The sequence below is a fragment of the Rhyacophila brunnea genome, unplaced genomic scaffold, assembly GCF_057557595.1.
Source record: "Rhyacophila brunnea isolate RB1 unplaced genomic scaffold, BYU_Rbru_1.0 scaffold_7, whole genome shotgun sequence".
Lineage (NCBI taxonomy): Eukaryota > Metazoa > Arthropoda > Insecta > Trichoptera > Rhyacophilidae > Rhyacophila > Rhyacophila brunnea.
The window spans coordinates 34,154,380-34,168,351 of NW_028233339.1; the positions used below are offsets into that span (position 1 = coordinate 34,154,380).

Sequence of the window (13,972 nt, forward strand, 5' to 3'; positions counted from 1 at the left end):
TTTATCAAATACATATAACTAACGAGTGCCGCAAAAAATGGGAAAAATACCAAGAGTAAAATAAATAATGGCCATTCTAGTGCAGGTACCTACTTTAGTTATTTTCAGAAATACTATGAGTATTTTACTATTTTAGGATTATTAACAATAGCACTGCTACAATATGACACTCGTCAGTAATTAGGTATTTTAATACCGCTCTCAAACAGGACCTAATAAAATTATATGGGCATCCGCAAAATAATAATTAGAAATAATATTATATTCTTAATAACAGGTAACAGATTTTTACAGAAAATCAGCCATACTATAAATTAAATAATTATAAATAAGTGGTTGACCTGAACTTAAAATAATTTTGCCAATAGTGGATCGTGTCCGGAAATTTGTAAGTAAGCAGTCCCCTTACCACAGTTCACCGTGAAATGTTGTATCGGAAATATTATGGTCGTATATTGAAGACCATCCAACCTCTTCTTGTCGTATAGTAGGTACTGAGATTAAATTAATCTCTAAATAAAACACGGTTCTTGTCGGTTTACAGGAAGTTAGCGGCAAACAAATTTTGGAAATAGCCGATATACGGGATTATCTGTTAAGTTAGGTTCGGTTAGGAAAGGTTTTCATTCTTGAAGGTACATTATTGTCTGCAATGCTTCACGAACAACGCGTAATTCTTTCATCGCCGTGCTTCTTCCGATAAGAAACCTCAAGGCAAACTGTGCTACGGTGAAATTTAATACTTACGTACAGTTTACAAGTAACCATACTGGATACACTATACCTATGGTATAGTCATAGAAGAGGGGATAGTGTATTCGTATATTTTTATTGGCATCGCAAAAATTTCGCACTGTGCTAAAATGTCGTTTGTTTATGAACGAAAACATCAATATTGTGAATAATAATTTATAACATGTATTTAATACTGCTGGTCATTCGTATTTGCGTATTTAAGTAATATAATGTGTCATACTGTCATACTGACATGTGTCATAATAATATGTCACTAGTCATATTATTCATTTCTTCTTCCATGTACAACTTTTGTTTACAATTTTTCGTTATCCATTAAATAGCTGATATAACATGCATCAGGCTTTCATAAATTTTAAATTTGTTAATATGATAAGGACCATAAAGAAAATTCTGCAATGCATACGTGGAAAGAGTGGACTAAACTCGGATTCCATAAACCGTAATGCACGGAAGACCAACTGGCCATCGTCTTCCCCGCAGACCTCGGAACATTAAAGATAGCTGGGAGTCAACTTCTAAAAAATCTGAATAAAATAAACGTGACGATTTAAAATTAAATTTAAAAAAAAAATGAATTGCGGAAAAAATACTGGACGTGTTACTCAAATGTCAACTTAAAAAAATATATTTTATATTTTAAGTTAGATATTTATATTTTTTACTATATTATGCTAAGGCCCACCAAATATGTACAGCAGAAAGTAGCCAAAAATATTTTAAAATTTATAAAAATCGGTCGATTCGTTAGTATGTTGTTTTTAGTGCCCGATGAAACACGCGATATCTTGTATATTTAATAATATGGCATTAAAGCACTTCATTCTTGTGATAAGCTGCATTATAGAAGCTGCAATTTCTGGTGAGGAATTTGGATAAAAATATTACTAGGTTAACAGATTTAATGGGAATGAGATTTCTTTTAAAACAGTATGTAAATAAGAACAAGTCTTTTCTGAATATTTTTACCGATTTGATATTTACGATAGTTTTTATATTTATTTTTTGTGCACAAACTATTACTGTAAATATAGATATAATTAATATTATAATATATATAGTAAATCATAACAGTTAAATTAAATCCTATACACAATAGTCACATATATATTATTCGAAAAATTTAGTACTGTGAATACTTATTAAAAATTATTTGTAATGTTAAACTTGTGATTATAAAAAACCAAATAAGATAAGAAACTGGCACATTTGCACCACTGCGCCCTGGGATATATTTTTTTAATAAACGAGAGAATTCATATGGTGATAGATTAATAATTTAAGAAAAAATCGAAAAACGTAACTAAAACAAATCTGCATTTGTCTACACACATCGACGTTTATGTCCGACAACGCCTGACACCAAGTGAGGGTTTCTATTTTCTTTTCTTTTTTTTTTTGATTCTCAAGATCAGGGAATCTCGATTTCATATATATTTGATTTCAAAATTGGTTTCATGATTTATCGAGAATTTTTACGCGAGATGATTTTTGTGAATTTCTGGAAAAAATACGTCGTCCAGATTCGAAGTCAAGAAAAATAAATTTGGTTCTTCAGGGAAAAATTTTGTTCATTCAAGATTCAATTCATAAACATTCAAGGAATTTCGTTCAGAATCAAAGTTTTTTTTATAGTTCATCCTAGAAAAAAATCATACGATTCATCTTTCAGTAGGTACCCATTTTAAAGACTTTTTCAGAAAACTTTCCAAGGAAAACGCTTATTTTCCATCGCTGCCCACAAGTCTCAAATTTTTATATGTTCGTGAATAAATTGTCGAGATTCTCATTCATGATTTTTCGATAATTATTGAGAATCCATAAATTTCATTTTTTATCAGTATATTATTATGATAATATTGATAGCTGTCTTTTTGTTACAAATTTATGATTGTACCTTTATATTATTACTCAGTTCCAGTACACCATCCAATATTTCGAAATGACTATACATTCGTATCGGCAGAAAATCTTTTCTTGAAAGAACACAAAAAACAAGAAACCTGGTCAGATGCCGCAGCGAAGTGCTCTGCGGAGGGAGCGCGAATTTTTTTCCCAACATCTCAAGCGCAAATGCAAGCAGCCCTACTTTTAAATGATTCGTCCAAAACCACCGTTTGGCTGGGAGTCCACGACTTGTTTTCCGATGGTGAATTCACTACATTGGATGGTAAAATTTACTTTTTCTACTAATTGTCTTTTTTATTGTTGCATTTCTATTACCGAGATGCTGAAGATTAAACAAGTACAAGTGACATGTTATAATTTTAAAAATAACTAAAGAGCAGTTTTTACATTATACATGAACTATGCATAATATTGATGCGTGAATAGATTTAGACTACTGTAATGATATATGTAAGAAGGCATTTTATTCTCGACATTGGATTATATCCCAATTTGCACAGCAACGTAAATGATTTGAATATTTTGACTTGATTTTGTCCTTCAAACACTGAAAACATTCATAATCAAATTGACGTATTATTTTGTTTGACGATTAGTAATTATTAATGATGATTTGAGAACAAAACCTTATTTGCAGAATATTGAAAGCAATGAGAAACAATGTATAATATTAATTTGAGTTTGACCTGGAATTTATTTCTGATAAATCCATGTATGTTTAATTCACTATTTAATTTAATTTTATATTATAAATAGTAAAGGCAGTGTTCCCTATAAGGTGTGCGCGGGCACACCTACCAAAATGTGTCCGCACACATATTTTCATCCACAAACACACACAAAAATATTGTAAAAGAAAGCTTCATTTTCCAGATTTTAGTTTCGCTCAAATGCACGAAACGATCACATGCACAATTCTTTGACTCATTTCTCGGAAGGCGAACGTCAAGTGCGACTAACGCGAGCACGCAAGTGAAATTTTACGTCGAGCGGGATCACTATATCCGTCCCATTATATCGCGTGCCAAAGAATACGAAAAGAAGATACGTATTTTAGTGTGTATCAATGACCACGTATGTGCCGGGTCCTCTACATTTCTTAGTCTTTGACATATTTCAACATACAAGAAACATTGTCAGTACCATAGATGTATTAAAAGTAGAGATAGGCAACGACTTGGTTTCCTCATACAACAGAATGAAGCATGCCGACAACAGCCGATAACTCACGAGAAATGGCGACGCGATAAAAAAAATGCAGGGCATCACGGAGGATTTACTTTGATCTTTATAACGTACCCATATAATATAATGTTAACGTGGAAATTTTGCCACAAATTGATTACCAACCTGTTTCACCATACTTTTTCGCCATACTTGCCGGCTTCACCATACTTTCATATACAATGCCGCCCCTAGGTCAGTACAGTCTCATGGTAATCATCACAGTTCTTACAATATTTTTTAAACGGTAAGTGTTCATGCCAAAAAGCAAAATTATCGTTGTTAGTTTATTAGATATAAAATCTTGAAAATGATTTTATATAAGTTTTGTATAATTTTATATAAGTGATTGAAAATATAAGTTTTAATGAAAAATTGTATGTGTGTGTTTGTGGGGGTGGGGTGGTGTAAATTTACCGCACCGGGTGACACCAACCCTAGTTACGCCACTGCTCAGATGTGTTGATGATCCGCACACACGATATAAAAAGTGGAGGGAACGTTGGTTAAGAGCAGTTTTCACATGCAAATACGTGAAATATGATCAGATTGAATTGAACACAGGTTTTGTATAAAAATATATGACCAATAAATTAACTTCTCATATTAGATTGCATTCCAAGTGTATAAAATCTAAATTGAATGTGTTGTGTTGGTCTAACTTTAGATCCTTAGAAAACTAAAGTCATTAATTAGCATAAATGAATATTCGGATCGGTTGAGAACAAACAATACTATATTAAATAGAATATTGAAAACAGTTATGTATAATTGACAATCGCATATTAAGCTTGAGGTCGATTTAATCCACTTATATTCGTTCAATACTCAAGATCTCAATTATTAACATATAAGGTAGTCTCAGAGGTGTACGACAAATACACTAATTATATTACAATTTACCACTGTTTATGCCTGGCAAACGAAGTGAATTTTTTGCAAAATGTCTAATTCTGAAACCGAGAGATACAAGATAGAATCCAGTATCTGGAAAACCCGCACACTGTTTTTCAATGTGTAATGCGATGATTCAGTGAACGGATAACAACCATTAAGGTTCAAATATATTATGATCACGTTATGTGCTATCACACTAAGCTGCCGCTACGGGAAAATTGTCGTTTTTCTTGGTATTTTTAAATGTTGTCAGACTGATGCTCCCATCCCGTAGCACATTTTGAACCGTTGAAGGAACATTGTCAGTTAGCAAAATCTGCCGAAATCACCAGAACAAGAATGAGGTCACCTCACGCTCACTGCATCGAACCCCGCATGACTCAATGAACGTTCTTTATCATTTTCTACATGCCTACACATTTTTGACTCATGTCAGAATCGCGTGTTTTTTGTTTTTAGCGGTTGGAACTATGTATTTTCTATAAAAATGTTATCTATTATTTATGGTCTGCAGGTTCGGTCCTGTTAAAAATATTATCTATAATATTGGAAGTAATTTTAACGTACGCACACGTAAAAACTTTAAATTAATTGAAATTAGCATGAATAATGAATAATAATTCAAAATACTAATACATTCGAGTTGACATTCTCCATTATTGAATTCATAGGGATAGCGATCGTTCAAAATTGTCTGCGGAATGACGAACCATAGACTAAATTTCTCGCCGTGAAAGCATGTGACAGTACGCGACGTACATCATATTGTATTTGAACCTTTATTGTCTCGTAAACTATTTTACGTGCAGATAATAATTTTATAATTTACATTTTTTTTAAATATTATACGTATCTACGAATGTCTTATCGCAAGCATAAAACATATTGCATATACCAGTAAAAGGTTATCTTTATCAGTGATTCTAAGGTCACTTAAAATTAAAATATAATATTTTAAGAGTCCCCTGTCATAATATTATGTTAGGATGAATTGCAACTGGATACCTACTTTAAATTATATAAATTATTAATATTTTATTTATATTAAGTATTATTTTATGAAATGCCTGGGCCTAGGCTTTTATTTTCTCAATCTGTAGGGGACGTGGTGATAGGGTTATTAAAATTTATTTCTCCTGATAATGATGGAATAGGGTCTAGGCCGATTTGGTACCGCGAACTGGCCGCGGGCGATTGGCCACCGCTAATTGCTCAATAATTATGCACATCTTTGAGTTCTAACGAGGGAAGAATTATTTTCTTTTTATAAACATCGTAAGGCATAATAATTATCCGTATTAAAATGTGTCAAGCGCGAAATGGATAATGTACAACTACTGAGAAGATAGAAGCATATTAAACTGACATGCTTACTTACTCCAACAAATCGTTACGTACATCTATTTCTTTGCGCATTTAGTTCAACCGTGCGGCGTCCAATCCTCCCGGCGTCCGATTGTACCGGCGGCCAATAAGCGGTGACCAATCGCCCGCGGCCAGTTCGCGGCGCCAAACCGTCCCATTCCCGATGGAATATAATGAAATAACAAGAAAATGTGAGTGTTGATGTGGTGGTTTATACGATTTCTTTATCAGAATAATCCAAAGAGGGCCCCATAACAGTTTAAATCAATTTTAAAGTATGCTAAAATCTTTACCATATTTACAATTATTAAATTATACCAAAATTTTTACACGTTGGCTATTTTTCACAAATCGAGTCCAAAATATACCTACCTATATCCCTATTACACAATCACTCAAATAGATAATTGCGTACTTGTATACAAAAATATAGCTACTTATATATAATACTATAATGTGTCATCTGTCACTATCATTTTCAATCATAATTATTTTTATTTACGGGATATGATTCTAGGTAAGAGATACAATGATATTACTAGATACTTTGGTAGTTATTTTTTATCGATGGAGTTCAAAATCAGTCAGTGCCTCGGGCTTTCACGTGTCTAAACTTACCTTTATGTATGTTTTCTTCTGTATGGGCTACATCGAGGAACTGGGCTGTTTTATTAAGTAGTGCCTGTAATGCATCATCTCATCTGAATGTCGATATCGGAAGTATATTTTCCATCGGTATGGTATCAGTCTGTGTTATGTTGGTGTATTTTTTCGGTGTTGTCTGATCTTATTGATATGTTCGCTTTTTCGCAGAGGCTGACCCATAAGCGCGAACCAAATTGAGATGCATGTCGCAGACTATCACGTGATGTCACAGTAAGCTGTGCTACGGGGGAAAAAAGTGTGTAATATCGTTATTCTTAGTGTTTAAAATTTTATTAGACTGATGCTCCCATCCCGTAGCACATTTTGAACCTTTAAACTAATATTGTCAGTTGGCAAAATCTGCCGAAATCACCAGAACTGCACTGCATCGACACCTGCCTTACGTTTTGAACATTTTTATCATATTCCACATGCCTACACTTTTCGAATGTCATGTCAAAATCACGTTTTTTTGTTTTTAGCGGTTGGCACTATATATTTTCGATAAGAACGTTGTATATTTATCTATGGTCTGCAGGTCGGGTTCTGTTTAAAATATTATCTATGAATGTCATGCCGCAAGTATTTTAACGTACGCACACGTAGACACTGTTAAAATTAATTGAAATTAGCATGAATAATTAATAATAATTCAAATTACTAAAACATTATAGCAGGCACTCTTCATCATTGTCATTCTTCAGTGAATTTACAAAGATGGTGATGGTTCAAAATATTCTGCAAAATGACGAAACCATTGACTAAATTTGTCGCCGCGACAGCGTGACAGTAGGCGATATGCACCGTGACATGCACCTTAATTTGGTTCGCGCTTTATCCTCGGCCTATGGCGATCGATCCTATAGAAATCGGTAAAAGTAAAGTTGAAGCTAATAAAAACGATAATTAAAAAAATCGAATTAATAAAAATCAATAAAAGTGATATGTTTACACAGAGGTCGAATCTGAGATGTTCCTGTTGTCTGATGATTCCATGAGATGTCTCGCATTAGAAGAATGACTATCCTATTACCAGAAAGTCACGATTTTCATTGTTTTGCAGAATGTGACTATAATCTGATTGTCTTCATCGCATTTGCCTATGTTTCAGGTAAATCTTTATCGGAGGTATACTCCAATTGGGGACCTGGAGAGCCGAACAATTATTTAAATAGTGAACACTGTGTAACTATGAACTCCGAAGGTTTATACAACGATGTCCCATGTGAATCAAAATACAGATATATATGTGCAAAGAAATTGGAAAATGTTAACTATAATAGTATATGTGACACGACTGACTTTGGTAATTATCATCTTATTTTAAAACATTAACAGTCTCCTTGTTTTTCTTATAAAAGTATATTTTATAATAATTTTGGTTGTATAATAAATCTTGAAGTCAGATATGAGTAAGGTGACCAATGCAACAGCCCCAAGCACCAAGAAAGATTTATGGAGTACTAAATTTTAGAATATATTTAAGAAAAATAATATATATTTATAATAATATGCTTTCATTCCTTTGAATCTTAACAGAATACAGTGCTACATGTCTACTGTCATTTTTTTCAATTTAATACATTACACTCACTCACTAATAGCTTTCGAATATAAACAATACATCATATCGTAATCGCTAAAGGCCTCAAATAGAAATGGGCTGGACATATAGGTCGAAGAAGGGATAATCGTTAAACAAATCTAGTTATCCAGTGGTACCCAACAGGTACAAAACGTCCGCAAGGTAAACCTAGAGGCCGCTGGATCTATGAAATGATAAAGTTACGGACAGGACCGAGAGAAGTGGAATCAGCTTGGAGAGGCCTTCATACAGCAGTAGATAGATACAAGCTGATGATGATGATGATGATGACATCATGCGTCTGTATGTGACTATGTGTAAATGATAAGAGTCCATAGAATAGTATTAATATGAGAAACTATTAAACAATGTAACAACATTTTTTTAGAATACATCTTCTCATTCGAAACTAACCATTGTTACAAACTACACACTATTCCAAAAATTTGGAAAGATGCTTTTAAAATCTGCAAAGCGGAACAATCCCAACTTGCTGTTATCAACGATCAAAATGAAGCGAATTTGTTCGTATTGATCATTGCACAGCATCCTATCGACAGTTTGAACGGAAACTTTAATAAGATAAACATTCATTCAGGATACAATGATTTTATCATTAAAGGAACCTTTTTAACCATCGATGGTAAGTACTATAGATAACTACTTTTTTTGGAATTATACGACGAATTGGCGAGGAATAAACCAGAACCGGTTTCTGGCAGTCGATTTTAACACTCGGCTGCTTTTATCCTTTAACCAGCTCAGTGACGTCCCTAGACAAAATGCCGCCCCTAGGCAGCGTCAAAATGCCGCCCCATTTTTTTATCATCCTTTCATTACTGCAATATCTAAGAAATGTGTTGTATGAAGCATGGCCCCCTCATCCTGAAGCGGGCCCCATGTTGCTTTGCCCCCCCCCCCTACCTATCGCTAAGGATAAAAGCAGTGTGACGCTCTACAGTAATGTTTTCCAAATGGTGTACGCGTTAAAATTGATGTGTATATTTAGTGTTTTTTTGTATATTTTAATCAATGACACATGCACTTGAATTGTGGAGTTTTTGAGTATCGCTACACAATTATAAATTGTGTTGTGTAACCACATAATTTTTCCAGCATTTCATAACCAGCAGGCGAATTGTTTGCTATTAGAGCGAATTATCTCACTTATCGAGCCCGAGCCCCAGGTTAGAGCCCTGTCAGCCCCCCCCCCCCCTTGTGGGGGCCATGGTTTGGATACATTACTAATAAAATATACACCTACCACTAAGCTGAAACATACAAAATTAAATTTAGATATCAATAAATAAATAAGCGAATAAATATAATATTAGTTAGACACTTACCCAAATCACCAGAGTCTGAGATGCCATTTGGTTGATATCATTATTAGTAATACCTACGCAGATGTATTATTTTCACACCATTTTTTCTATGCTATTATTGTACCCTACAACATGTAAACAAAATAATTTTCCTCACTATTTTTTTAATATAAACCTAAATTTAATCATAAATACACTATTAATAAAATTAATAGTCTCAACATTCAACCGTTGATGATTGAAATAAACTACAAATCCACACTATTATCAGCAAAAAATATGTTTACAAAAAAACGACTTAAAAGAAGGTATTGCACAGTATTATTGTATTCACAGTACGATAAATATGATATAATCTAGGTAGATACCTACTAGTGTACATTTTTATTACAATTAGCTGGTACTTAACGTAAATACCTATTATATGCACGAATACTAATTGATTATGTCAAATGTCAATAAGGATTAATAATCATTATGAATAGGTATCTATTTGCAATAGGTACATCCGGCAACTTTTAAATCTCGCGAATGACTGGCAAAAATATTTGTATAAATTAAAAAATACGGTATGTATAAATCTCTACCATAAATTCTCCTTGTTTCGTTACCAACGTTGATATAATATATAATATTATTTTCTTTTAATAACTATGGCGCGACATAATTATTGGCTTTTGCGCAGTATACCTACCACTGTTATGAAAGGAACTCTTTAATCTGAGTAAATGACATTAAATTATTATGACTGATTTATTATTCGTTTGTGATGTTTTACATTTATAAAAATATTCATAATGTGTAAAGGCGCCAAGTTTATTAGCATTTGTATACGAAACCGAGCAGTCAAAAATAAAATGAAAAAATCTCCAGCGGAGCGTGGTGACATCATACTAAAATCGCTGCGAGTACCGACTGGATAATAATAAAAAAAAGCATCCGGAACAAAACATCTCCAAAGCTCTGGTTATAATATAACTAAGTTTAGGTAGCTATTTCTATATAATACCAAATGATTCTCCTCGATTTGCCGCCCTTCGAGTATCTGCCGCCCCCAAGCGACGCTCAATCTGCCTACCCCCACGGGACGTCACTGAACCAGCTGCATTCTTAATAAATCTATACCAAATGCTGTCTGTATTCTTGGTCGTAAAAGATAGTATCGTAATCCGAAACAAAGTATTGGTTATCGGGCTCCATTCCACAGTCAAGGGTGATAGTACTATCTTTAGCATAAATTGAAATTTAATATATGTATCTGATAATTTTTATTTTTAATACATACCTAATTATCTAAAAACATCTGAAATGTTTTTGTAATTAAAAAAATAATTAGAAGTAAAAAAACGTATTCATTGAAAATCCGATTTTTATTATATTTAAGTATGTCAATACTTATAATTATGGTGTTAGACTCGACCGTGGTAGAAGGGCGAACAGAGAAATTATTTCATAGACTTCTTAACTTGAGGGTTAATGGGTACCTATTAACCGATTTTCTAAGGAACATATAAATTTGTTCTTTAGTTTCAAATTTTGAAGTGATATTTATTTGATTCCGTGATTTTTACTATGCTTAGGTGTCTCGTATTGGGATTGCAATACCGGTTTTCAAATATTAATCGACACCGAAATACCGGTTTCAAAAATAAAACCGGTATTTTCGGTATTAAAAAAGCATAATTTATTGTAATTTGTTTTTCGAAAATGAATAATTTAATGTTAGTTTTTCATTACTTACTAGTATACTGTATCTTAAATTTAGTGTATAAGTTGTATGCTTAATATTAAACAAAATCCCTCAAATATACGATGAATTAACATATTTCGAAAAAGGAAACATTATTGGCAAATATTTCCAATTATACAACAATTGTTCCAACGTTGATAGTACATCCGTTGAATTTCAGAGAGATTTCCCTGTATCCGAACTTATAATATTTGTAAAAAATAGCAGTTCTAAAATATTTTGATTTACATAATATATTCAAAAGGGTCAACATAATAAATGTAGTTATGTAAGGTTGCTATAAAATAGGCTTTGAAAGTTATATTTATTGATAGATACCTAATTCTTTTTTTCTATTTGTTTTAACAAATACCGGTATTCAATAAGAAATACCGAAAAACCGGTATTAATATATTCATTCGGTATTGCAATCCCTAGTCTCGTATAAATACGCCAATATTGATAACCCAGTCCCGAGACGAACTGGCAGATCAGCTAGATGCCGTAGTACTATAATTTATAAAATATGATAATTTGACATTTCGATGTGTAGTTGCCCTTCATAATGCCTTTGTACACCGAAATTATGCGGAGCAGGGTTTCCAAGGGTTGAATAGGGTGAATCTTTCGATCATTGAGAATTCTTATTCTATTTTTTGTATGCTAGATATTTTTATTTTGAGTGTCTTAAAGCACCTACTGCCTTCTTAATAATATAAATAATCATTACTACATGATAGAAGATATATAATAATATATCGCTATAAATTTATAGTTCAAACAATACTCACATTTCTGAAAGTCACAAGCAGATCCGAGTGGTGAAAGGCACGGCATGGAATCGCAATTATTCATGTCTTAAACCTAGACCAGACCATGACGATCTGTATGTAAATAATGTTTTCCATCCAAAAAACAATGCGGCAAAAGAAATGGCGAATTTCAAAAAAATACTACCTTATTCTTAGGTCAATAATTATTATACAACAATCATTATTCGTAGGATGTTTTATCACATTTGTATGGTCAAAGGCATAGCTTATAATCAGTATCTTTAGACTTATCTTCAAATGTGTTAACCGTGTCCATTTTTTGAATAATAAAATGCCTAATTCTTGTCAAATTTGGGATCACAGAGATTATAAATATATTTTTTATCGTAAATATTTCACTATATAATGTTAACATTTTTACTAATGGTTTTATAAATACGTTTAAAAATTAATAAATCTAAAAAATCTTAACACCACTGCACATGGATGTACTGAAATATGACTATATTCTAAAAAAATAAATCGAGACGTGTAAAATAATACTATTTTATGTAATAAAAATTCTTTATGCAGTCATAAAATGATAAATATAAAGGATAATAAGGCTTCAAAATAGATTATCTACAACTTTTAAAGAATGCCCAGGCTTATGCTCGGAAAATACCATAAAAACTCCATTTTTACCTACGTGGGGCATGTGGGCCCTTAAGGGATTCCGGTTCCGGTGAATGCGGTTCAGGTTCCAAAATATTTAAGAGGTTCTCAGGACTCCAGATTCGGTTCCGGTTATTTTAACAGCTCTTTTTTAAATAAGCCGCCATTTGTAAAATTCAAATTAATTTAATGTTAATTTTGCCCTGGTTACTAAATAAACCATACTTTAAATATTTCAGAATTATCATCAAATGTTATAATACTCAATTTTAATAAGGCTCTCTCTCAATACTTTCAGGCAAACATCTCAAAGACGCAGGATACGATGTATGGGGTCCCGATCAACCAGACAACCACGCCAACGTCGAAAGATGTGGTGCTATACTCCGAGACGGAAAACTCAATGACATCAACTGTGACACCAAAGCCATGTTCATATGTGAAAAGACTTCAACCTATCAAACATAGATGTATAAATATACTATCAAACGACATACCAATAGCGACAATTGCGAGAAAGGGAATATAACAATATTATAATTATTGAAATGTTTATGCCAATATAACATGCATTTTACAATACTAAGTAAATAGTACATATGTATTTTATACATACACGCACATAACAAACAGTGGTGCAGTGCGTAAAGCGCTAGCCTTTCATCCGGGAGCTCCGGAATCGATCCCGGTGAGGACACAATATATTTATGTGATTATTCAAATTACTATCCACCACGTTGTACAAAAATGGTTAATAAAATAAATGTAACTAACTCTCTGTAATATTTGGTAAAAAGGCTCTCACTGAGTGAAAAAAGAAATATATACTATATATATAATATTTTTCGTTTTTTTTTAAACGTATTGGTGATAGAATATTTACATGAAAAACACATGTAGACAACAAAAATATATAAAAAAAAAAGATATATAAATTATTGAAGTAACCGAGTGTACAAAAGATACATACTGCGTCCAAACATTTGGTATGTAGGTACTGACTAACTGACATCCACTATATTGGATCCCCCTTCAAAAATTATGCCGTAACCGACTTCGGTTTCATACAAAACTTCCGGTACTCCATGATTGTTGAGTACAATATTATACA

At 32.7% G+C, this 13,972-nt stretch overlaps 1 protein-coding gene across 2 annotated transcripts; it reads left to right on the top strand.

The window, feature by feature from the left end:
- Nucleotides 1-1,505: 1,505 nt before the first annotated feature.
- LOC147064762 (hemolymph lipopolysaccharide-binding protein-like) lies at nt 1,506-13,757 on the top strand. Of its 2 annotated transcripts, XM_085958041.1 has the most exons (5): nt 1,506-1,618; nt 2,672-2,926; nt 7,907-8,101; nt 8,769-9,023; nt 13,160-13,757. In XM_085958041.1, exons 1-5 carry the CDS (start codon nt 1,528-1,530, stop codon nt 13,327-13,329), a joined length of 966 nt encoding a protein of 321 aa, XP_085814167.1. In that variant the 5' UTR covers nt 1,506-1,527; the 3' UTR covers nt 13,330-13,757. The 2 variants fall into 2 exon arrangements, with proteins under 2 accessions (XP_085814167.1, XP_085814168.1); XM_085958042.1 differs by lacking the exon at nt 8,769-9,023.
- Nucleotides 13,758-13,972: the final 215 nt, after the last annotated feature.